Raw genomic sequence first — 24,271 nt, forward strand, 5'->3', positions numbered from 1 at the left:
GAAGAAATAATGAAATATTGCCAGAGTTGATCGTTTAGGTGACAGTAATTTCTTTTGGAAAGAAATTAACTTAGTCAAGGACTGTTTGATCCCTCTTCGCATGAAAATTCTCGTGATTTGTCTGTAAAATAATTATTTAATTGCTGGTTGAGTGTCGTATCGGTAATCGGTACGAATGCGAATACAAAATCATGTATTTGGACGCCGTGAGGTGGCACTGTAATCTCAGATCGCCATCTTGTGCACCACATGACCTCGTTGCCGTGTCCCGTGACCAGCTCACGTGAATTTTGACAAATTCAAACGTTTTTGGTAGAAAAAAATGGATATGTTGGAGCAGCACCTCGAACAGCAGGATGTCAGGTAGTGTTTATGTTAAATATCAACTGGCTGATAATGCGAACACCTATCCCTCCTGTTTCGCTCGAGGTCTCCTCAAGGTCACCACGTAGTGCACAGTGCGCACTTACAAGACTTAGGACAACGGTCGTGGAAGTAATAGGCATAGACGTAATTCTATAGATACGTTACATATCCATTCTTCAACGTATCTACGCTTCTTTTACAGCACTGTTAACGCGAAGGATGACAGCGGCACGGGAATTGTTATCGAAGAAGCGGAAATCGTCGACTGCGAAGGTAAATACCATCAAAAGTTTAACACTAGTATATACCTCATGAACGTAAAATTTATGCGACAATCTTACGACTAGTAGGATCAAGTAAATAATACAAGTATTCGTGCCCTAAGTAAATATATTAAATTCACTTCTGTAGTAAATAGATAGCAAATCAGAATTAGAAGATAACCGAGCATTATCCATATGTGAGGTATATACTCGTGCAATTTGATTTAGAGTAATCATTTACGTGTATTAATAGAAATTACAAATCTTTTATAGGAGAAACTGTCGGAGAAGATGGAATGCGCTATCAAGAAGCACTTGCGTATAGAGTGGTCCAAGTAAACGGCACTACAGGTGGAAATGAAATAGAATTGCCCGTTACTCAGCCAGGAAATAATACTGTACAGGTCCTAACATCCCCGTTAAATGGCCAGTTTTATGTTATTGGAAATGCTAACGAAGTTTTCACCACTGCGCAAACTTCTAGATCTCTGGTTCCTAGAACCACCACTTTACAAATAGAAGCACCAAGAAATTGTACTACAGGATTGAAGAAGGTACAAATCAGTTTTAAAATAATTTTTATTGTATTTGTATTTGATATAACACGCGTATTTAATTGTGTGTTCCAGAGGGACGACAGGCGAAGGGCGACTCATAACGAAGTTGAACGCAGACGAAGAGATAAAATAAATAATTGGATTGCAAAGTTGGGAAAGATTATTCCCGAATGCAATACTACTTCGACCGCTAATGGTAGCGGTAGCAGCGGCGAAGGCAAAGCAAATTATGAAACGCAGGTACCACACTAACGTTCACGTTAAAAATTTTTATAAACAAACATGTGTAAGAACTTGTATTTATTGGTATTGTATACAGAGTAAAGGAGGAATTTTGGCAAAAGCCTGTGAATATATAGGAGAATTGCGGGCAGCTAATCAAGGGTTGGGTAAGTGTTTACGGGACAATGAAAAGCTACGACAAGAAATAACTGCCTTAAAGCAACTTATTACACAGTTGAAACGTGAGAATCTTCAACTCAGGACACAAATAACATCCACCACAGGAACTAATGTTGATGTTGTTCATTTGAGTCCTTAAAATATTCTTAGTTTACAACACAGTGCTTCTTTTTGTAAATATTAGAGTACGTAAGCTGATTTTTAACGATCAGACGAAGTATTTACTCTTATGATATTTTTTTCATGCGAGCCACATCAAATTTCGTCATATTGGAATTATATTCTTCAAGGTATATATGTGTAACATGGTCCTAATGGTATGGTCATAGCTGAATTTTTCCAACTATTGCGTCTGTATATATTTTCGTCTGTCAATTTTTTAATAATGCAAGGAAATAGTAGCATAGATTATTTTGTGCCTAAAAAAAAATAATTAATCGTGTACGCAAAATCAGATTTTATGCGCACGTATATTTTATTAAAATATCGTTTCATACGATTAAAGATAATTCTTGTAATAAGTTCGAGCTATCTGTTGTAAATAATTTTTATCTTTTCTTTTTCATAGAAAAAGATCAATCACAGAATTTCAAAGTTTACATTTTTGATGCTACATTTGTACGATTTATCGAAATATTTTAAGTGCAATTTTATATTTTAATATCACAGCAGTCGAAAAAGGAATGAGGTCGATATCGTTAAAGTTACGACTATTCCTCGTAGGACCTACTGAAAATTATCTTATTTCTGTATATGCATGTGCATTGGATCGAATTACCTCGTGTACGTGAACGAGCCAAGGCTGTGAATATTGAACATTGATTTTGGAATTTTCGAACTATGAAGTTTTTTAAACAAAAAAAGAGATAAATTTTGTTGTAACATGATCGATGAAATTGCGATATGAAATATGACGACTGAATTATTAGAAGATCGTTAAATATTTTTTATTTTTAATACTGTTTTCACAAGTGTAGAGTAGGTACTTGATGAAAATGAACTAGGGACTGAGAATGTAAAATAGATTAATCGTACACGTATGGATGTGTATGTATATTTATATATGTATATATACACGTGTGTGTACATATACATATACGTATGCATATAGCAATAAACATATTTTTTTCAACTCGAGATTCTGCACGCCATGAAAGCGCATCGGAGTCATTGAAAAATTAAGTAACTGGTTTGTAATATATCGTTAATGTATATACCGCGAAGTTATTGTTATATAATAATATTATTATTATTAAAATGAAATTTAACGAAACTCGTTAATTTTATTCCATCGATAATCCCGAATAAAGTGTATAGTTGTGATTTTTTTTTTAATGCATAGTCTTTATTCGTTTTTTTACATATGATACAATGGAAATGTCGAAGTTAGCGGAACACTGTTTGCGATGCATCGTTTTTCTGTACTTTCTTTTAACGATAAAAGACCCTGCACCTTAACAGTTTAACATTTTGACACTTTTTTTGTAAACTTTCTATATAATTTTCTTCATCTACTTTTATGTAACGTCTGCATTCGTCGTTTAACGCGTTTACATAATACAATATTTAATACTCTTTAATTGAAGTTTCGTACTTGGTAAAAAGCTATCATATCATCCCATACCACAACAAAAATAACAGCGCGTCGTTAACTATATCGGTTTATGCTTCGGTGAAACAACGCGTTAGGATGAATGGAAAGCTTCTTACGATACTTTTATCCTTTTACATACATACAAACGTTCCTCTACCGAAAACCTTTCGATTCGAAAGTTTCGAGTAATAGTTATTTTGACTTGGAACAGACAAAATATACTTGAATTGTTTTTTCCCCGGACAATTTAAACTAATTACATAGAATTTCATTTCAAGGTTCGGAAGTAATTTGTAGCAGTTAATGTATATTTGTAGCAACTGGAAACACATTTAAGGACGTCCTATTTTATTGTTTCAACAGTCACGCATTATCTTCTGTTAAATGTTAGTTAATACATGTACAATTATAGTAAATTTTATATTTGTAACTCTTTATGTACAATTATGTTTTTTTTTTCGTTTTGTTTTTGTTTTTGTTTTTTCAAGTATTGAAGTTAATGTAACAGCTTTACGTGCGATACGTGATTATGAATGCCTATTAATTATATACTTCTCTCCAACAGATCCAGGACATCCTTAAACGACCAGCATAAGATTCCTGAACGTTTACGCGGAGGAATTATATTCGTACGATTGCATTTGATAATTAATCTTCTAGATTTCTAAATGCCTGTTGGATATCTTCGTGCAATTGATCGAAGTCAGCTCTGATTTTTGCTTCGCCGTCTTTCACCGGGTCCTGAAATAAATAAAAGTTACATAAATTTTGCTCTTCGATTTTAAATATGTTGCAACACTATATCTTGACAATAATATTTACCTTGAATTTCATGGAACTCAATTGGTACAGAATGTTACCCATACTATCTCTAATAACGTTCCACGTTATTTTATTGTCAGATTGTGCTGTGGACTCCACCGCATGTCTCGCCATATCATAGAAAGCAATCATGTTTCGTAACATTCCTACAGTTTTGTAGAATGGACAGAAACGATCGTACGACGAATAACTGCAAAAAATTAATTAGGTATACATGCATATGGGACGATCAGCGTGTTTGTTAGTACTCGATAAATATTGATCGTAACCTGTTCTGTTGTAGGAAGTCGTCTTTCAAAAGTTTTGCGACCTCCAAAGTAATCTTATCCGTCTCGGCTAGAGAAGCTTTACCAACTAATTGTACAATCTCGGACAAGTCCTCCTCTTCTTGCAGAATCTCTTTTACCTTCGTTCTTAGAGGGACGAATTCTTGGAAGTTCTTGTCATAGAAGTCGTCTAAAGCTCGCAGATATTTACTGTACGATATAAGCCAGTTAATAGATGGGAAGTGTTTGCGCTGTGCAAGTTTCTTATCAAGACCCCAGAACACCTAAGGAAACAGATAAATGAAACAAAATTTCAAAGTCCATACTTTTGTAGAGATATAGAAGAAATTGCTGCTGCGTCAATACCTGCACGATACCAAGAGTAGCACTCGTAACAGGATCAGAGAAATCACCACCCGGTGGTGATACAGCACCTACAATACTGACGGAACCTTCGCGGTCAGGATTACCTAAACATCTCACTCTGAAAGCAACACACTTAACATTGGTAACATATTTCATTGCCGGAATTAATGAAAAAGATAAGTCGAAAGTTTGTCCCAGTTTCTAGAATCATCTTATACAGTACCTTCCTGCACGTTCGTAGAAGCTAGCTAAACGAGCACCAAGATAAGCGGGATAACCGGAATCTGCAGGCATTTCAGCCAATCGGCCAGAGATTTCACGAAGAGCCTCGGCCCAACGTGACGTCGAATCTGCCATCATCGAAACATTGTAGCCCATATCTCTAAAATATTCCGACAGAGTGATACCTAAGGAGCAAAGTAACAAACACATTAACATCTTCATCCAAAGAACTGTTAAGAATGAAACATTTACAAGAGTACATTGTACACGTACCAGTGTAGATTGATGCCTCACGAGCAGCTACAGGCATGTTTGATGTATTAGCGACCAAAGCAGTACGCTTCATGATGGACTCCGTAACACCGTCAATTTCCACCGTCAGTTCGGGGAAGTCACGCAATACTTCGGACATTTCGTTTCCACGTTCGCCGCAACCGACGTAAATAATGACATCGGAATTCGAATACTTGGACAAAGCCTGTGAAATTACAGTTTTGCCGCAACCAAAGGCACCTGGGATTGCAGTTGTTCCACCTTGAACGCATCTACGATTTTAATAAATAGTCTAAGCAGCCATGTCTTTAATCAGCAGTTATAATAGAAAACAATGAACTAAATTCTTACGGGAAGAGCGAGTCTAAGACTCTTTGGCCAGTGAGCAAAGGATGATTAGCCGGCAATTTTTCAGTAACTGGACGAGGCTGACGTACTGGCCATATCTGCATGCCATTATTATTTATATTAGTACGATCGTACAAACTGTACTCGTCGGCAAAATTTAAAGATCAGTAATTATTGTACTTATACGAAGTAAGAATGATTGATTTACCTGAAGCATACTATACTTGTGCGTTTCGCCATCGAACTCTGTTTCCAGTACAATATCCTATAAAACATACGAAAAAATAAAGATATACTATCAACTGTATTAAACGACTTGATACAATATTATTCGGAATTGTGAAAACATATAGCTTACTGTAACTTTATAGTCTCCAGCAGGGGCTACATAAGTCACAGTTCCCTTGCTTTTTGGAGGTAAAATCATTCTATGCTTCACTAATGTGTTCTCATAAACTACACCGAATAGATCTCCACCGGTGATGTGACTGCCATTCTTTATATTCGTTGGATTAAATTCCCAAGATATGGATCTTGATAATGCTGGCACATTGATACCCTTTGGAATGTAAATGGAGCTGGTAAGTTCGTTAATGTCCTTTAAAGGCCGTTGAATACCATCAAAAATACTCCCAAGAATGCCAGGTCCTAATTCTACGGATAATGGTTTACCAGTACGTAGCACAGGATCACCTACAGTTACACCATTAGTTTCTTCATATACCTATGTAACAACAAATTAACACACGGTATTGTTAAAACACATATGATTATTACAATATTATAGTATGAACATTATGTGAATATTTACAACAGATTTGACATACCTGAATGGTGGCCATATCACCTTCCAGACGAATAATTTCTCCCACCAGTTCGTAATATCCTACTCTAACCAGCTCGTACATAGCTGAGCCAGACATTTTCTGAGCAGTGACAACTACAAGAAAATTCACAATGTAAGTAAGGTAAAAACCATGAAGCTAACCATAGAAATTATATTGTGCACTAACCAGGACCAGATACGGCGTACACATAGCCAAATATGGATTCCTTTTCTTCATCAGCAATTCTTGGCATCCCATGGTTCGTCATTGTGAATGGTTATTCAATTAAAACCACACGATAGCTGAAAGGAAGTAACACAATAAAATATGTCCAACTATAGTAAGAAATTGAATTAATACTCTCTTGTTGAGTGTTCTTATAAGAAACTAATGAAATTTATTAGTACAAGGTCAGTACTGGTCAATTAATTTCACAAAAATGTAGACTTTTGTGCAGACAAATTTATTAACATATTATAACAGAGCCCCATAGCCCTGAAGATGCAAACTGTAAAAACGTTGGCAAATTGTTAAACCTAGACAAAACATCCATCCAAATCATCAAGTCATAAATATTAGCATTAACTCCGGTCGCAAAAATACCAAATCACGTGTTAATGCACAACGTTTGATCATGAGATCGAACTGGAGCTACTTCACATTGACACACGATAAAAACGATTTGAACACTTCGCGTTGACATGAAATATAACGAAGCAACTACGAAAATAAAAGCAACGATTTCGTATAATATAATCGAATACAGTGTTCTTACAAATACCGCGAGTAAATTTCGCTGATAAACTCAGTGTCAAGTGATGCATTCATTCATCATAAAATTCACGTGAGCAGTTCATTTAAAAAGTAGGCGTAGCCCTCTTTAAGCCCGCGAGACGTCTGCTGGGCGACCAGAACATCGATTCCAAATGAAATATTTGGTAATCGATCGTCAGTAAGGAAGAGCTTAATTTCCTATTTGCAGGATTTTGTTCGAAAATTGCGATTCTGTGCATTGCTAACCGAATAAAACGTATAAATTCATATCGTTGACCGAAAAGCGATGGCGCATTCAAACTCATGCGATCGATACAGTACGCGATAGCCTTTTCGCAAAAATTTCAAGCACCATCTATCCATTGCGAAATTATTTTAATCGTACCGGTTATATGGTAAATTTAGGAGTGCATAGCGATCCATAATCAATTAAATAAGTGACAGTAAAAATACTTACGAGATGTACAACGTATAGAAGCAAGTCCACCCTACAACAGCGAATTAAGTTTCACAGTCGAGCCTGACTGCTATCACAAGACAGGTCAGCTGACTGAACGATGTGCTAGTTTTCAATTGCTAGCCCTCGTAAAATTAAGGGCCGATTTACAAGTAGACGAAACTGTAACGATGATTTTTAAATTCACTACCAGAGGGTAGTGAAGGTTTCATAGTTTGTCCAATAGAGTAAAATTTCTTTAAATAGCAAAATCTTTCATCGAACAGGCTTGCGTCTAAGGTAGAGTTAGCTAGGTATGAACAATAAATGCACAAATTATTAACAAAATTAGTCAATACAATAGAATAATGTTTTCCTTCTCGTTTTACGTTTCGGTTTTCACTTTATTATGTTTAAAACGTAAGATACAACATTGTAGTGTGACTTGGAAACAAATCCAACAAAGAAAACTGATCATTTCATTTAATACAAAACAAAATAGGCGAATACAATCTGTGTTCTTTAGTACAAGAAATTTGATTTACATTTACAAAAGCGTCGAGTTTAAAATTAGATATGGACTGGCTTCAAAAAGTTGAAATAAATTTTACGTAGGCAATAACATTAACCAGTGACATTAACGATGAATTGAATATCCATACAGTACACGCGGCAATTACAAATTGTGTTCATATTCGTTTTTGAACAGCGCTGATGAGAGCTAGTTAAAATTAGAGCAGCCAAGGTACGGTTAAACTGAATTGCTATAATTACAATAAAATGTACACACACACATACATATATGTATATGTATATTTATATATATTTGTGGTTTTCCTTGTCGAGCACTTCCTCTTTCAAAAATGAGTAAAAATAGAATTATCGATGCCTCAACGGACGGAAGTATTTACAGTCCACGAAACTATATAAATTTAGTTTTAATTGAAAGTCGTTTAAGCAATCTGCATTTTTTTAATAGGGACAAAATTAAGCATATGATACGTTATATTATTAATGTAGAATATAAGCAAAATTTATTTCTATTTTCAATAAGCTAATCGTGTGCCCTTAAACTGTTAAACTATGGGAGAAGATTAGGAAAGATATCTTGCCAGTATGACATTTATTCTCTTAAGTCAAATTATTTCTTTCTCATACTTTTTCTAATTATTAAAAACCAACGAAAATATTTTAAAGTGGCCAATGTGAAAAGCACTGTCCATTCCCCTACCCACGAAATTGTTCGGTGTAAACGCGCCATCTAGGTAACTATAAATCGAAACGAATTAGCTACACGCGACAGTTACGTAACCTATTTCTTCGTAGACGTACGCGTCCGTGTATGTGGTAACAATGTAGTGTACTTATATATCTCTTAGCTTGCAAGCGGAGGCTACCAATCGAATCTCGAGTGCTGGATCGCGTGCATGTCGGCTATTTTGAGGCACGATACACTCCTAACATTGAGACTTTGTCGCAGTTTGGTGATTACCCGCGAAGTTCAATTGATCAGTGCGTTTCATCGTAGACCTTAACTTTGTCAAGAAGAAGCTATTCATTTTCGAATACCATGGATTTAAACAATTTGCACGAATTCATGGAGTTGATTGGACGATTGAAGGTAAATATCATTGTAAAGAACACATCAACTTGTAGTTTCATTGAACGTGGGCAGACGCCTAATATTCATATGTATGTCAAACGTTTCATTTGACATTCCTAATCAACTTCGATCAATATGATTTTGTGTAGATAATAATGTAGATAAAATTCGTTACTATACCGTATATAGCATATTTCTTACGTAATGATTCTTAAATAATTCTTGACATTTATGAAAAACAGAATAATCGAACATTGTATAGTAACGTCATCTGGTTAAATGTTGGTTCATTTAAAACTGCACACAGCTTGAAACGAAAGTATGTAAAATACTATTTTGGATGACAGATGTCAGTGTAAAACACTATTTTGAGTGACGAAGCGTTGTCAAAACAGAATAGGGAACAAATGAAATAAAAATATTTTAATATTATAAATATCTTGGAATGTTTAAAATCTTCGAAATTCCTCATAATGATACCTTTTGCCTAGCTCTGTAGGATACAACAATTAGGATTAAAGTTTACATACCATAAAACAAATATATATACATACACATATATATACACATATATATGTATACACTGTATATATATATATATATATACAGGAATGATTATTTTGAACTATAACTTCTACCTAGAGCAGTTATAAAATTTATTTTAATCTTGTGTATATATTTTTGATTTTAGCACATGAAGAGGACAGGATGGGTGCACAAGAAAATTTCTGATCCGGAAACAGTTGCTGGTCACATGTACAGGATGGCCATGCTGTCATTCTTAGTAGATAACAAAGAAAATTTAGACAAAATCAAGTATGAAATGGTGTTCTTATTGTTGTTTGTATATAATTTGTCATTGTCAAAACTTTATTAATCGAATGAATTATTCTTCGCTAATTGTAGAATTATGCAGATGACTTTGATACATGACTTAGCCGAATGCATCGTGGGAGATATAACACCTTATTGTGGTATTCCACCCGATGTGAAACACAGGTTAGAAGATGAAGCTATGGAGGAGATTTGTAAACTTCTAGGCGACAAAGGACCTATGATATTGGAAATTTTTCGTGTAAGCGTTACTAACATATGCTATACACACATGTATACGTATAAATATATTTTCCATTGATATATATTTTTATTCGCAGGAATATGAGAAACAAGAATCTGCAGAAGCAAAATATGTGAAAGATCTGGATAGGTTAGATGCAATTATGCAAGCATACGAGTATGAGAAAAGAGACAATATTCCTGGCGTGTTGGAGGAATTTTTTGTAGCGTGTCATGGAAAAATCGGGCATCCTTTCATTAATAAAATAGTGTCTGAAATTACTTTAAGAAGAGAAGCTCTATGTCGTAATTTATCTACTTCAAAATAACAAACAAGGTCTCTGAAACAAAAGTTGCATATCAAAATTTTTTATTTCCCTCAGTTTTTATACATTTAATTCATTACATTTAACAAACATTATATATAAGGCATTATATATATTAGGGCAGAGAATATGATCCAGATTTTTTACTTATCCAGATACTCTATATTTGATTATTCTAATAGTCCTGGTACTATAAGGAATGGTAGAAAATAATGTTTTACACCTTAGGATATTTTCCCCTATTTTCTGTAAAAGTGGTATGTTTTGAAATGTAGCTATAATCAAATTTGAAAATTACAGTTTGATTTATGGTACTAGGTAACAAGAAAAAGAAAACATCATTTTCGTTTAGTAAAGTAAGAATGATTGCTAATTTTGTTGTTTTATTTTATAGTAGTAGTAGTATTTGAAGTAAATACATTTTGTTGCTATAGAAGAATCAAAATGGAAGCTGTACTTTTAATTTTAAGATCTCAACAAAAAATGAGGTATTATTGTGTTAGTTTTATGCTGAAAATAAGTTACTTATTTTCGTTTAAAAGATGTCTTTTGGTAATGATTTGTCAAATATAAGCAGAAACCGCAATAAAAGATTTCTAAAAAGTTTGGTTTATTACTTCTATGTAAAACAAAATTTTATACATGGAAAGGGTAGTGAATATAAATTCAAACACCTCGAAAAATATATCGATCAATTACTATATTCTATTGGTCGTAGTTTTCTCGGTTTTTCCGCAAATGTAATTGATACACCCAGACACATACATTCGTCATGTAACGCATTCATACGTATCCTATCTAAAGCTTCGGTATATGTTTGTTATGTATATCGAGATTACGATGGAATCGGTCGGTTATACAACTAGGAAAGGTGAATAGAGGTGTTTTGTCGGTATTCGAATCAGTTCGAAATTTCGTTCGCTCACGAAAGGATCTGCAAACAGCAGAGTACAACATAAATATAACTCTTATGTTACGTGAATTCCCCAATTGCGTGTATTAAGGATAATAAAACTTTCTTTAGAAAACACTAATCAGGAATGAAAAGTAATAAAGCGACAGAAAACAGAGTTTCGTAAGAATAATAAGATCACGTGGTATCGTCGACGAAATACGAGTACGAGCAGAGCGATCGATCGATTCCGAACAGCTGTGCATCGCATGGCGAAAACTTGGCTGAGTATAATCAGCCTCCTAGAGTAATATCTTATTGTTTAGGAATTAGTCATATCGATAAAGAATCGTAGGTCGATCGTGAACAAATTGAAACATTCGTTAAACGTATTCACCCGTGATATCGATTATTCCAAAGCAGAGAAACAAACCGGCCGGTGAAACTGTTTGTTTCGTGACGTTACTACAGCATCGCACGTGAGCCATACAAATAATAAAAGGTGCCAAAACTATGACCGATTCGGTTGGTAGGAAAAAATGGCCGTCTGCTGAAAAATTTTTGGCCAATCTCGATTTATCGGGCGAGAAAAGTACTTTAAACGAATCAAATTTTCGCGTGATTTGCGCAGCCCTGTTCTCACCGGACGAGATCCAGCAGAATGATTGGAGGATTCAGGATATTTTTAGTTTATTCGATCGCGATCGCGACGGCGTACTGGAAGGACAAGAATGGAAAACGTGAGTACCTGTATGTATATGCTGAGTTTGAAACAGACAATGAACCGTTTAAGTAATTGAGCGTTACGTTTGAATGCTTTGCGAACGATCATAGTTTTTTTTTCGGCACATTGTTCGTTGCCGGAAACGAACTGACGTCACTATACGATGATCGAACAGTTTGATTGCTGTTTCAAGAGATTTATACGAGGATAAGTTGTTCACCGATACCATTGGCACCGCGATTGTTATATCGATACCATCGATATGGTAAACAATAATTTTCCATTGTCGTGGAATTAGATACGTATTTAAATCACGTAGTTTATAATTGTACTGTAATATATTTATTTTTTCCCAGTTTTTGGATACATCAGGTGTTTTACTTGTATATAATTTGAATGGTTCTTACAGTATGAATAATTGCGAGAAAAGTTTCCTTCCAATACTATTCCTCCCGCCCCCGGAGTTTCCAAGGTCACTATTATTCGTGTATACATGGTAATTATTTAGAAAAGGGGTCACAACGATTTCGATAATTTTTGAATATGTTATAGAAATCAACATTTTGAACAACTTTTTCCTATACATACATACATACATATAACCGCCGCTCGGCCTTAGTTTCCGAAATTTAATAAGAAGTTGACCTCTGTATCTCTTTATCTTCATCCACAAAAAAAACTATAACGATATAAAGTTATGCCTTCCTTGAAATCAAGCAAGACTCGTTTGAATAATTTTTGTGAACGATGACTAAAGATAAAGTTATTCTTCATCGTATTTATCGTTTCTTTTCAGATTCTACGACTGGTTGCGGACAATGATCGAACCCGTGACCGCTCTACTCGTCGTGGACGTTCAAAACGATTTTATCGACGGAACTTTGGCACTCCGTGACTGCGGATGCAATCAGGACGGAGTGGACGTTGTCGAGCCGATAAATCGTCTGATAAAAGAGGGTCAGTTCAATAAAATTATCTACTCGCAGGACTGGCACCCGGGAAATCATATCAGCTTTTACGAAAATTTGCATTTACGAGAGCTCCATCCGGACTCGAAGGTACGTAACGTTACTGGAAATTGTGGTAATCGTTGCGTAGTTTTTTACGAGCGTGTAAAAATAGAACACGGTGTCGTCGTTATCGAAATTCGCACGCGCGCATGCTTAATTCTTTTTTCAGGAGGAAGAAATGATACCAAGGTAAACGTCGATTGATTATTAAAGAATTTGAACGCATTTACGATGCAACAGGTTTCTTACGAGTACAACAACATTTCTCTAAAAGGAGTTTCTTTTTTTTTTGTAGAAACACGTGCACGTCGTTTTCCCCGTTCGAAGCGTTTCGAATTCTCATTGTTCGGTTAGACTTCCCGACTCCCTGGAAATTTACGAGGCTGCTCGAGGCAGTAGTCGTTTTATTGTTATGTACATAGTAACCTTCGACGTTCTTTAACTCTTAATTTAACGACGACGGGGGGGAAAAAACGTATGTCACCGTGACGTTCTCCAGATTCTATCGGTCTTTTGTTCCTCGACAAGAGGGAACCGTGCATGGTCGCGATGCGATAATTTACCTCTCAAGAGACCGAGCGTTGAGTTAAGATACGATGTTTGGGTTCATTGGTTTATGAGATGGTCCTTCAGAAATTGTTTGGACCCTCGCGAGATTTGTTTATTTTGGAGAGAAACATGCTTCGGAAATAACCGCGGTGAAATCTTCCATTTCACGGGCTTTAAATTGAAATGGAAGTTAAAATACAAAACGATCGGTAAGGCGAATGATTACGTGTTCTGTTAGTAATTGAGTTTGAACGCGCGCAGGTGACAAAGGAAAATGCTAAACCGTTCGACACAGTGATATTCGCGGAACCTCGTTCGGAGCAAATACTATGGCCCAGGCATTGCGTGATGAACACATGGGGGTCACAGTTGCATAAAGACCTTGTGATTGCTCCAGGTACAGAACAGGTACTACAGTTTTTACCATAGATACATAATTATTTTATTTAACCGAATGGAAGAAGAAATAAACTCGGATAAACGGAGTTTGTATAATTTCCGCTGATAGTCGATCGTCTTTTAGGTGCGAAAGGGCGATAATCCGGAAGTGGACGCTTACTCGGTGTTTTACAAGTCCGAGAATTCGATAGAGTTGGAAGCAATTTTACGGAAAGCGAGCGTCACGCACGTGTACATTTGCGGTATCGCTTACGACGTTTGCGTGAAAGCCAGTTCGTTGGACGGGCTTCGATTGGGGTATCCGTTGGCCGTGATCGATGATTGTTGTCGCGGCGTCAACACGGACGACATCGAGGCCGCTAAAAAGCTGATCTCGGAGAACGGTGGTCTGATCACTAACAGCGACCATGTTCTAGCTCTGGTGAACGAGACAAAACGAAGTCTTGTTATGAGCCATCAATCCGCCAAGATGATATACTCGGTTTCGTTATCCGAAAGTTCTCAGAATGGGCGTGATTTGATACAGCATGTATCAGATCCCGAGTAGAGCTATAAAGGAATGCTTATAGAAATTAGTTAATTACTTTCTCAGATATTATGGAAGAAACCATTCTCTACAACATTCTAGACACTATAGTATACCTGAAAAAAGTTTAATTTCTGTACCTGAAAGAAAGGAATTGTCAGATTCAATTTCCTAAACATGTTGCCTCAAGAAATAATAGTTTAGGCTAGATGAACGTGTTAGAAAAGTATATCAGGTATGATTGTATAGATATATTTAAAACGTGCACGTATTATTTATATTTTTATTTAGATTAAACACGTATGTACGTACATACACGTAGCGTCAATAGCATTTTAACAAAAGAGACGCGTTGAACGTATCTAGTGGCGTAGGCGATATCTTAAGAATTGTCTCGCAAGAAATTGGAACCGTAAACATATTATCGAGCTTTAGATTCGACGATACGCTGGTGTGTTGTTGCAGTTCCGAGTACACGGTATACATAAACAGCGATTGTTAATTCCGAGGATCCCGAGGATATCGATAAAGATTTGATATAAAGAATCTGGCCACAGGTTGTGTTAGGTCTGTGTTAGGTGATACCACTTTCTGGTAAAAGAATTCTGATCGATTTAACCAGTATCGAGCGTTAATTAAATTCGGATAGATTAGGGTTTCACGTTTCCAGATAATTCAGTACGTACTTATCTATATTAAATATTTTAATTTATACATCGTGCTTGAGCTATTGCAGTATTAAATACTTTTAAAGTATTAAACAGTATTAAATTATTACTAAATTCCTTGTATATATTAAGCAGCGTAGAAACTTGTTTTGCACATTCCTTTAGACTTTCGGCACATAGTAAATATTAATATAATAAATAGAATTCCGATCTCGTAACAATATTCAGTCTGTGATTTATGTCTAACGTTGTCCGTCTATCAGCATCCGTGCATTTTTCTCAATTTTATTCGCAGACTCGTCTGGCATTAATTTGCAGACATATTTGTGCCTTGACCCGCAATCGTCGCTTTGGTAACCGTACAGCCTGGACGTTGAATTGTAGGATAGTTTTAAGCATCTGAGAATACAATGTACAAAAATCTTATTTGGTAATTGAGATTGAAACAACTTTACGTTAAAATGCGGAAAGTGTGTTCACCTGCCGTCGCCGGGAACGGTTTGCTTCGTGTTCTGATAAACTGGTTTCGCGCTGCTCGCCCAAATCCACAATAGTCCCGGATTCAATCCACCCGTCCATAAATCTTTCCCTTTAAATTTGGAATTTGATTGCAAGCTAGCCAGCACGTCACGTTTCTCGTCGTTCGTGTCGAATTCGAGCAAATGACCGCCCATTCCGCGGCAGAGGCTGGCCGACGATTTCCAATCGAAGCCGCGATCGCTGAAATGATAGCAATTCTGCCCGATCTTCGTGTAATTCGATGGACAGGGCTCTGAAAATTTTATTCAATATCTAATACTATTTTAATTTTTATTTTACAGGTTAAACGAAACGGATAGATATACCGCGCGAGCACACCTTTTTCCTTGATATTTCCGGAAATCACATAATATAGGAGTTCTTCTGCTCTCCTCAGCCGATTCTCCAGAAAATCTACTCTGTAGACGAGTTTCTCTATCGCGCCTGGTGGAATAAATCACGATTAATAAATGTCGGTAGCTAGAAAACATTGTATCGTGGGAAACAATTTTACCGAGTAGATAGAGATCGGTTTCGGTGACTTCTCTCTTGTTCGGTGACGATATTTTACTCGAAACGGTCAACGTTTTATCGCCAAATTTCATCACCTTCGAGGCTCGGGTAGATCTCGAGTCGGAAACGATCCAGTTTTCCAAAATTTCGGACCACGGTCCCGGTATCGCGTCGGTGGAAACATTTGACAAGCCTAAAATCGTTTTAAATACCTCGTCAATTGATTCAAACATCGTTAATAATGTTTTCCTTTGTTATTCTTACATACCACCAGGTATTCCCATGCAGACGTTCAACTGAAAAATTAACAAAAGACACAAACGAATGGATCCTTTGTCCCTCATAGCAGACCTGAAACTGGAGACCAGATTAATTAGAGCAGGTTACGAAAAAACCAAATACCAGTTTTATTTCGTCCGAAGCACACTATCTTTAACTTTCCTTGAGAAAGTTCAAAGGAATGCGCGCGTTACCATATACCATACATATGTAAGTACATACAAAACCAACTCCCATCGTTAATAGAATTTTTTTTATCTTGTTACGATAATTGCAATCATTTTATCATTTAATAATCTTTTTTAGGTCTACAAACACTTTCCCTTTACTATTGTTTTGTAGAATTAGTTGGACAGTTATCGACGCGTTATTTCCATCTGTACTTTATAGTTATGCGTTAAGATCGATTGTTACTTCGCTTACGTAATAGTAATACTCGTGAAACAGGGACTCGTATCGTGGCTATCACCATTCCACTTTTCTTTCTTCGTTTGTGTTTCTCGCCTGGTCGGTCCGTTTTCATTCGCGATCCACGCAAGACTATCGACCGAGAGATCCGATCGAGCAGCCTTCCGTCGGACACTTTCTCTCCTCTTCGAAAAGAATTAGTCACTTTTTTCGTCAAGTGCAATTGCCGTCACTGGCTGTCATTCGAGCACACGCCTATAATTCCAAACGTCCAGCAGGATAAAGTCGAGAAATCATCGGGAAAATAACTATCGACTAATTTCTAGGCGGACAAGTCTCATCGCCAGTAAAGAAGTTATGTCGTTAACAGTTTTGGCACACTGTGGAACATGGAATAGGCGAGTGTAAGACAGCACTTCTTATAAAGATCGCCCTACTGACACGATTCTCTCTGTGAAACCGGAACTTTGTCGTCTCCTTAACATAAATTCGTCGCCATTGGTAGAAATATTTGTTAGATCGTGCGTCGATTAGTTTACAGATTGAAAATTGTTATTAAGGAATTAAAATATAGCAAACTTCTCCATTCTTTGTACGTCTTTAATGAAACAACTAGGTATCGTGTAAAAGAAAAGAAATTTCCACCGTGTCCGATGCAAATCAACTGCTAATATAGTCAACTATACATTTTATATGTACATAGCGTTTAAATTTATTCGGTAACGGTCGAAATCATGTTCGACGAACGATACGGAACGATCTCGCACTTTTTCAGTCTTTCGTTTCGCGGCGTAATTAAAAGTACACGGTGAGATTTAGTCGTTCGGTCCCCGTTTGGCTGTTTCTCGATCTCGTTTCGGCGGCTACTTCGACGCTGTCCACTGTCTGGAAAAAAAATAAAATCTTTCTAAATTAATCACGATGGCCACGAATTTGTTTTTCCATGCAAGTAATTACCCTGTCGTCGTCGTCCCAGGATAGTTTTTTAACCCTCTGGGAAACGGAGCAGGCGGGCCAGGCGGGCACCAACGAGTCTGGAAGATCCGCGGAGTAATTGGAAGATTCGCAAGAAACTGTGTTCAAATTAGACTTTGCGCTCAAGTCGTTCATGTTCTGAACCAGGCCGCCGATGTTGGGGATATTCGACGTCGCGGATAAACCTGGTGGATTCGGGGCTGGGGCTACTTTGTGCCTCGCGTATAAGGGCACTTGTCTGGCCGACGATAAACCTAATTTACACGGACAAAACACGGTATCAGAATACGTTAATTATGGGATGATACTTTTTCAAAATGTCAAAGGCAATTACTTGTAATCGTCGCGCCGTAGGGGTTCCTCGCCCCAAAAACAGGATTCTCGAGATCGTTCACGTCATTATTTGTGTCCCTCGTCGCGCCGTGATCGTTATCGTCGACGATTTCGTGCTCGACGCGTTCGTCTTCGTTTGCAGCGTCGGCCTCTTCGTCGTTTTCGTCGATGCTGTGCGCGATCTCGGAACGATTCCCCCTGCAAGGTACTTGGAGAGCATCTTGGAGCATGCTCGCACCGAGCACCTGGGGAGTCGGGCTCAAAGCAGAGGGAACCGGGGATTTTTCACGGTAGGCAGTTCCCACGGAACTCACGGACCCGCTGGTTTTCGGTCTCTTACTGTAACATGTCCAAATAATATGAAAAATTCTGTTCCAACAGGTGGGGTTTCCGTGAAACTTTCCATCGATACGTTTCACTTACTGTTTATATATGTACAAAATTAACACGAGTATAATGACTCCAAGAAGGCCCAAGACAGCACCAAAGACAGCAACCAGAAGAACGCTACTGCCCAACCAAGCAGGTGCAGCTCTAGCAGCGACTGGTAACGAGCCGCTATTGGGTATGTGCACGATCACTGGGATCATGCTGGATCTTTAATAAAAATTAATTAAAGAAACATTCTATCGAGCAACGATACGGATAATATTAAAAGGTGATGTTATATGTATAGTATACCTAGGAGGGCGTCCCGAATCGGAAGCCACGGCTACCAAACGAGCCAAAGACCCGTTGATAGTCGTCGACGATCTGAGAATCAACTCTCCATTGTCGCGTATCTCGAAGTACCTGTTACAGTTGTACAGTTACTACTGCTATATGTACAGTCGATGGTATTTAATATGTATAATTTGAATTTATCTAGTACCTTGCATCCGGACCTCTGAGCGACAAACTGATCTTGTCGTCTCTGTCTCCATCGGCAGCTTCCAGTTTTCCTGAAAGTTACGAGAAGTCTTCGTTAATGAATTCGACGAAAGAAAACTGTACAGGAGAAAGCGACTCACCAACAATGGATCCCTCTTTCAAGGTTGCAGCGTGAAATTCGTATCTGGGATGTCGAAATCGGGGTTCCCATTCGTTTACATCCTCGACGGAGACATTCACTCGCGACGTGTCGTTCTGAAACGTCGTATTAACTCCGTTTGAATAGTTTACGAGCGAGTTTTGCAAAACATCTAGACGAGAATATTCCTTTAATTTGCTTTTAATTGATCGGTATACGAGTTAACATTTGTATTCCATTGGTACAACGTAGCATCGAGATCGAATCGTAATAGCATCGTGACACCCATATAAATCGAGCTTTAAACAACGATTTCTGTCCAAGTTTATATACTTTCAATTAAACGTACATGGTGGCCGTCGGTGACACAGACTAAGAAACTGTGCTGGATCCTTCTTTCGTAATCCAAAGTGCCCTTCAAGATCAGTTCGCCGGAATTGGTGATAGAGAACCTCTCTAGATCTTCGATCGCCCCAACCAGCCAGAATTTTAAATTCTAAAAGTAAAAACTATCGATTATATCCACGAATTTGCTTTAACAACGTTTCTATTTTCAGATTTCGACTCACGGAATCCACTTTGTTTACGCCTGTCGTCAACACGACGCTTTCTGGCGGGGTGTTTTCCGGGATGCTCGTTTGATGATCACGCCGTATGAATTTCACAGGTAATCTTCCACCTAATTCACGATCAGAGTTACATTAGGGAGGACCGGGATCGATCGATCGATCGAACGAAGCGATTGCTCACCTGCGGTGGGTTCCACGATCCAGTCGCTCTCCCGGGAAACTACTATCGTTGAAAGTGCATACTTGTCTGGATTGTCTACCTGCGTAGCCTGTAGACATCGATAATAGCATTAAGTATTTATAATAGCATTTAAAAAAATTATAAAAATATTGTAATATATTTCTTGCCTTTAAAACGATCGTCGCCTGCGATAAGAGCTCGTGTTCGTACAGTGGACGCGTCACAACGATCTCTGCGGTCTCAGGGTTGAGCGTGAGGAACGGCAGTATTCCACCCTGAATTGTGTATTTAACTGGAGCACCGATTCCCACGTCTTGATCCACGGCCTTTATCGGAGCTGGATCCACTTTCAACATCCTTCTCTGATAGCAAATACATCGTACATTACATCACCGGATCGATCTTAGGATGAGATTTTTAATCGTACCGTTTTTATTTGTCGTGGAATCACGATTTTATATTGATCGCTTTGGAAGGCAGGATTTTGATCATCGGCATCGATCACGTTCACGTGGAGGGTGGTGGTCGATGACTTTGGTGGATTACCCTGATCCTGAAAATAATTAATATTTTTAAAATTTCTTTAATTTATCGATCCGAACGATGACTTTACCTGCGCTCGAATATTGACGGAGAAGTTTGTGAGAATTTCGTAATCCAATGGTTTCCTCAGAACCAGAGTGCCCTCCAAAGCGTTCACGAACACGAAATAATCCTGCGAATAGCATTTTAAAAAGTTATCAAAACGTATCCACTATATTTCAGAACATATATTCCAAGAATGATAAAATATTTCAGAGAGATAAGGGGATGGAAGAACTACCGAATGCGGTCCAGGCAGGACGGCATATTGTACTGTAGAAAAAGGCCCCGGCTGATCAGCATCTACGGCCCGTACTCCTTGGAGCACTCTGGTACCAACTACCGTGACCTGGCCAAGAAAAGAAAAGCGATCATCGTCGTTGAAAAACACTTGACTTTGAAAGAAAATTCTTTCTTACCTCCGAGATGTTGAGTACGTAAGGCGCGTTCACGAACTGCGGGGCATTGTCGTTCGCGTCGGTCACGCGAATATTAACCGGTATCACGAATCCCTTGCAAATAGACACACGGAATTTAGATATTTTCCTCGTTCAAGAAACGAAAGAAGATCGAACGATTGGAACGGTGCACCGAACTTACGGGATCCAAGGTGTGTTTTCTCTCGCAAATAACGTTTACGTAGACGCTAGCTGGCCCATCGACACCCTCCTTATCCAAAGGTCTGATCAGAGTTAGGTTCTTCGAGTAGGCCGCAAAGGACACGGGACTGTCGATTTCCTGGAGTCTGAGCTCAATGTCCCCCTGCGGTCCAGGATCCCCTAGAACTCCCAGGACACCCACGGTGTCACCGACCGGCAGATCTTCGCTGACGAAGAGATGCGCAGCGGTGGCACCATTCTCCAGGAAACATCGCGCGTCACGGATCACTATAATGGTACGATTGCTCGTTACGTTATCTCGCTCGATCGCAAACAGTCGAGCAGACGAACCAATCGATTGAATTCGTTACTCTTCCATATACGGATAGCGATAGTTTCAATTAACGCCTCGTATATGTAGAGAGAAAGCGTCCAGTCGAAAGGAAGGAAAAGAAACGTATAGAAGGCCGGAAGCGATAAAAGGAACGGCGCGGTTTTTGTTTCTTAGACTTCCTCGAGTAAAAAAAAAACGATCGTATTCCATTGATCGAGGTACCGTGTTCGTGTGAAACGTGTGGTTTTGGGGTTTCCGGAGATCGGGAGAACAACCGGTTCGTCAGGCGTCCTCCTGACGAAAGACTCGTTGAAAAGGTCAGAACGTACTCTGGACGAGCCGGAGTAATTTTTTAAACTTGCTCACGAGTCGCGGTTAAATCTCGTTCCTGTTCATAACCCTGTGACCTCCACCTTTGACACGGTAGGAACCTACCTACATTTTAATGGCCGACGAAGCACGAGCGGTCGTGTACGTTCGGGATGCCCCCGTGCAGATAACGAAATCCAGATTCACAGAAACGGCACGTACAGAATATCTCTGTGTCCGGCGAAACGTGCACACGTAGACGTTATTTAACAGGAACGCGTGCACAAGGGTTAGACGCGGCGCGCTCCCTTGGAGCGGAATTCCGCCCGCCGTAAACTCGCGGCGTACATCGACGATGCAACAACGTTCCGCCGTTGCCTTTCGTAATCTTTTTCCACCGCAGTCCAAGACTTTTCCAGAAGAAAACGATAGTATTAATTCCAATTAAAAGAAATTTATGCGGACCGTACGGTTCGCGTTTCGCATCCACCATTGCTAGCGGTCTTTTCCGCATCGCGGATCCACTGCTATTCCAAGGGTTTAATTTTACAATATATTACTGGTATTCGAACATAATCAATGGAAATCCGAGCATTTTATGCGGAGTATAATATAACAGGAACGATAAAGAATATTATAAAATGAATACGATTTGTTCTTTGTTCCTGGCTAATGCAACGAATGTAAATAAAAAAAAAATGCAATGCTAACTGATAACAAGAACATACTGCGGACCGAGGTTAAAGAAAATATTTCCTTCTTATGCATTTTATAACGAGCTTCGGTGGAAGTTTACGTTCGTTTATCTGTTATGTAACTTGATATATATTTATTGGTTATAGCGACGCGACGAGGAGACAATGAAAAGTTATACGAATTCCCACGGTTCTATCTGGCGGAGAAGTAAACGCCCGCTCAAGCGATATCTCGACGATTGTCGCGCTTCCGGTGTAACGAGATAATGGCTAATTGCCATGTAAATAAAACATACTGGATTACGCGAGGAAGCAAATCAACGGTTCGTGATTAAACGAAATAATATTATTATTATGAAAAAGAAAGAAAACAAGTGGCAGATTCGAAAGCGTTATTATTCGAGTTATTGCATCTGTTTTAATACGGGGCCCAATTGTCGTGTGCACGAAACGTTTTCTACACGTGTCCTTTGGCCGTTAAGAAAGGAAAGAAGCCGCGACGCGTATCGCGGATTTTTCGCAATGTCGGCGACTTTCTATGTCATTCGATCGTTGTCCGCGACTGCAAGTGTCGCGAGGATCATCGAAGGGAAACGGAAAGGCCAGGAAACATCGTCGACTTTCGTGCACCGTGCCCGATTCGGACTCTTCTCTCGATCGTAACCACCGATTCTTGTGCGTAACCGTTCGCACGCGATCAACCGTGCGACGAAGCAGGAAGAAGGAGCGATTAAGGCCGCGACTATAGTGAATAGGGGGGTCCCGAAGGAAGAGGGGGGCTCTGGTGGGCGCAGGGTAAACCAGGGAACAGAAGGGACGAAACGGCGAAAGAAGGGGCAGGAGGACGGGCAGGTGGCGTGAGAAAGCTCGAAAGACCCACATTGGCCACTGTGTAAATGCACCGTGCAGCACAGGATTGCCAGGATCCTCAGAATGTTGTTTATCATGGCGATCCAAGGACATCCTTCACCGGTCCGAGCACCACCGACCGATGCATCTGCAAATTGATCGAAAACCCACGATTACGATTTCAAGGGAAGTCGAATAAGGAATAAAGAATTCTGTTTCTTAACGCGGGAAGCAATAAGTCTTCTGTTAGTCGTATTTCACTCAACACTCGATAGCTTCTCGGTCGCGCAATTGACTTTATCAAGGGCTTACTAGTTACGGTTCCTTTTTACGAAGCCCGTAAAAATGAGAATCGTCGACTATTAACGGGGTAAACGCGCCAAACGAGGGTCACTATACGCGATGGCGTGATAACGGGTGGGCCTCGGGCAACAAAAGCAAGAGCAAATGTTTGTCGGGTAGACGTTCGATCATCGAGCGACGGGTCGAAAAACGAGCGGCTGTGTCTGCAACAAGCAAACATAACGCGTGGTTAGAAAGCATGCGAAGAAACTACTTTATTACGTGAAACCTAGATACGTGGAACGACATCAGAATCGAGGGTGGGGGTGGCGAGAGCGATAGTTAGTCGATCCTACGTGTCCGAAACCAAAGAAGGCCTACACGAAACGAAACACAAACGTGTAAAATTGGCTGCCCGATTGAGAAACAATTACCGTTGAAGCAACGACCAGCAACATTTTGTTCGTCTTCCTCCTTCTTTCTTCGTTGTCATCGATAGATAATATTTGTCAATATTTTTCTAAACCAAATTTCAATACGATTTCAGACTTTGAGCTGATATCTGG

General features: G+C 38.8%; 6 protein-coding genes across 8 annotated transcripts; 3 read left to right on the top strand and 3 right to left on the bottom strand.

The window, feature by feature from the left end:
• The first annotated feature begins 237 nt into the window (after positions 1-237).
• On the top strand, positions 238-2,805 carry LOC122396755 (upstream stimulatory factor 1-like). Of its 2 annotated transcripts, none has more exons than XM_043395404.1 (5): positions 238-363; positions 569-639; positions 903-1,183; positions 1,259-1,426; positions 1,506-2,805. In XM_043395404.1, exons 1-5 carry the CDS (start codon positions 323-325, stop codon positions 1,725-1,727), a joined length of 783 nt encoding a protein of 260 aa, XP_043251339.1. In that variant the 5' UTR covers positions 238-322; the 3' UTR covers positions 1,728-2,805. The 2 variants fall into 2 exon arrangements, with proteins under 2 accessions (XP_043251339.1, XP_043251341.1); XM_043395406.1 differs by having other exon boundaries at positions 240-495.
• A 757-nt stretch (positions 2,806-3,562) lies between these two features.
• LOC122396943 (V-type proton ATPase catalytic subunit A) lies at positions 3,563-7,672 on the bottom strand. The gene is made up of 12 exons (XM_043395740.1): positions 7,538-7,672; positions 6,493-6,608; positions 6,307-6,419; positions 5,838-6,203; positions 5,688-5,744; positions 5,483-5,577; positions 5,132-5,403; positions 4,860-5,043; positions 4,637-4,754; positions 4,274-4,554; positions 4,005-4,194; positions 3,563-3,923 (listed from the first exon to the last, which is right to left on the bottom strand). Exons 2-12 carry the CDS (start codon positions 6,572-6,574, stop codon positions 3,831-3,833), a joined length of 1,851 nt encoding a protein of 616 aa, XP_043251675.1. The 5' UTR covers positions 6,575-6,608; positions 7,538-7,672; the 3' UTR covers positions 3,563-3,830.
• Positions 7,673-8,836: 1,164 nt separating this feature from the next.
• On the top strand, positions 8,837-10,964 carry LOC122396796 (5'-deoxynucleotidase HDDC2). Of its 2 annotated transcripts, none has more exons than XM_043395478.1 (4): positions 8,837-9,149; positions 9,811-9,935; positions 10,026-10,194; positions 10,274-10,964. In XM_043395478.1, exons 1-4 carry the CDS (start codon positions 9,087-9,089, stop codon positions 10,502-10,504), a joined length of 588 nt encoding a protein of 195 aa, XP_043251413.1. In that variant the 5' UTR covers positions 8,837-9,086; the 3' UTR covers positions 10,505-10,964. The 2 variants fall into 2 exon arrangements, with proteins under 2 accessions (XP_043251413.1, XP_043251414.1); XM_043395479.1 differs by having other exon boundaries at positions 8,840-9,137; positions 10,274-10,960.
• Positions 10,965-11,443: 479 nt separating this feature from the next.
• On the top strand, positions 11,444-15,111 carry LOC122396812 (nicotinamidase-like). Its single transcript, XM_043395513.1, has 4 exons — positions 11,444-12,133; positions 12,914-13,175; positions 13,938-14,084; positions 14,200-15,111. Exons 1-4 carry the CDS (start codon positions 11,907-11,909, stop codon positions 14,620-14,622), a joined length of 1,059 nt encoding a protein of 352 aa, XP_043251448.1. The 5' UTR covers positions 11,444-11,906; the 3' UTR covers positions 14,623-15,111.
• A 400-nt stretch (positions 15,112-15,511) lies between these two features.
• LOC122396852 (C-type lectin domain family 2 member L) lies at positions 15,512-16,645 on the bottom strand. The gene is made up of 5 exons (XM_043395566.1): positions 16,570-16,645; positions 16,303-16,494; positions 16,128-16,232; positions 15,750-16,041; positions 15,512-15,668 (listed from the first exon to the last, which is right to left on the bottom strand). The coding sequence occupies exons 1-5, from the start codon at positions 16,643-16,645 to the stop codon at positions 15,512-15,514; spliced, it is 822 nt and encodes a 273-aa protein (XP_043251501.1).
• Positions 16,646-17,783: 1,138 nt separating this feature from the next.
• Positions 17,784-23,521, bottom strand: LOC122396823 (protocadherin-like wing polarity protein stan). The gene is made up of 17 exons (XM_043395523.1): positions 23,455-23,521; positions 21,238-21,524; positions 21,057-21,149; positions 20,879-20,986; positions 20,669-20,770; positions 20,483-20,608; positions 20,223-20,417; positions 20,056-20,143; positions 19,875-19,984; positions 19,655-19,801; positions 19,307-19,421; positions 19,168-19,237; positions 18,978-19,088; positions 18,720-18,893; positions 18,298-18,635; positions 17,946-18,217; positions 17,784-17,873 (listed from the first exon to the last, which is right to left on the bottom strand). The coding sequence occupies exons 1-17, from the start codon at positions 23,519-23,521 to the stop codon at positions 17,784-17,786; spliced, it is 2,493 nt and encodes an 830-aa protein (XP_043251458.1).
• Positions 23,522-24,271: the final 750 nt, after the last annotated feature.

Source organism: Colletes gigas, unplaced genomic scaffold (genome assembly GCF_013123115.1).
Source record: "Colletes gigas isolate AHSC1104 unplaced genomic scaffold, ASM1312311v1 Colletes_gigas_Sc00008, whole genome shotgun sequence".
In the NCBI taxonomy this organism is placed as follows: Eukaryota; Metazoa; Arthropoda; class Insecta; order Hymenoptera; family Colletidae; genus Colletes; species Colletes gigas.

Excerpts from the sequence above, each read along its gene's own strand:
- LOC122396755 (XM_043395404.1), top strand. The coding sequence starts at position 323 with ATGGATATGTTGGAGCAGCACCTCGAACAGCAGGATGTCAG. Across the intron at positions 640-902 it reads GGAAATCGTCGACTGCGAAG|GAGAAACTGTCGGAGAAGAT; the intron begins GTAAATACCATC and ends AATCTTTTATAG. Across the intron at positions 1,427-1,505 it reads AAGCAAATTATGAAACGCAG|AGTAAAGGAGGAATTTTGGC; the intron begins GTACCACACTAA and ends TATTGTATACAG.
- LOC122396943 (XM_043395740.1), bottom strand. The coding sequence starts at position 6,574 with ATGACGAACCATGGGATGCCAAGAATTGCTGATGAAGAAAAGGAATCC. Across the intron at positions 6,420-6,492 it reads GTACGCCGTATCTGGTCCTG|TTGTCACTGCTCAGAAAATG; the intron begins GTTAGTGCACAA and ends ATTTTCTTGTAG. Across the intron at positions 5,745-5,837 it reads CTGGAGACTATAAAGTTACA|GATATTGTACTGGAAACAGA; the intron begins GTAAGCTATATG and ends TATGTTTTATAG.
- LOC122396796 (XM_043395478.1), top strand. The coding sequence starts at position 9,087 with ATGGATTTAAACAATTTGCACGAATTCATGGAGTTGATTGGACGATTG. Across the intron at positions 9,150-9,810 it reads GATTGAAGGTAAATATCATT|CACATGAAGAGGACAGGATG; the intron begins GTAAAGAACACA and ends TTTTGATTTTAG. Across the intron at positions 10,195-10,273 it reads TGATATTGGAAATTTTTCGT|GAATATGAGAAACAAGAATC; the intron begins GTAAGCGTTACT and ends TTTTATTCGCAG.
- LOC122396812 (XM_043395513.1), top strand. The coding sequence starts at position 11,907 with ATGACCGATTCGGTTGGTAGGAAAAAATGGCCGTCTGCTGAAAAATTT. Across the intron at positions 12,134-12,913 it reads GAAGGACAAGAATGGAAAAC|ATTCTACGACTGGTTGCGGA; the intron begins GTGAGTACCTGT and ends GTTTCTTTTCAG. Across the intron at positions 13,176-13,937 it reads AGCTCCATCCGGACTCGAAG|GTGACAAAGGAAAATGCTAA; the intron begins GTACGTAACGTT and ends GAACGCGCGCAG.
- LOC122396852 (XM_043395566.1), bottom strand. The coding sequence starts at position 16,645 with ATGAGGGACAAAGGATCCATTCGTTTGTGTCTTTTGTTAATTTTTCAG. Across the intron at positions 16,042-16,127 it reads CGGAAATATCAAGGAAAAAG|AGCCCTGTCCATCGAATTAC; the intron begins GTGTGCTCGCGC and ends TAAAATTTTCAG. Across the intron at positions 15,669-15,749 it reads ACCGTTCCCGGCGACGGCAG|ATGCTTAAAACTATCCTACA; the intron begins GTGAACACACTT and ends TTGTATTCTCAG.
- LOC122396823 (XM_043395523.1), bottom strand. The coding sequence starts at position 23,521 with ATGATAAACAACATTCTGAGGATCCTGGCAATCCTGTGCTGCACGGTG. Across the intron at positions 20,144-20,222 it reads AGGCGACGATCGTTTTAAAG|GCTACGCAGGTAGACAATCC; the intron begins GCAAGAAATATA and ends CGATGTCTACAG. Across the intron at positions 19,422-19,654 it reads GTGTCACCGACGGCCACCAT|AACGACACGTCGCGAGTGAA; the intron begins GTACGTTTAATT and ends ACGACGTTTCAG.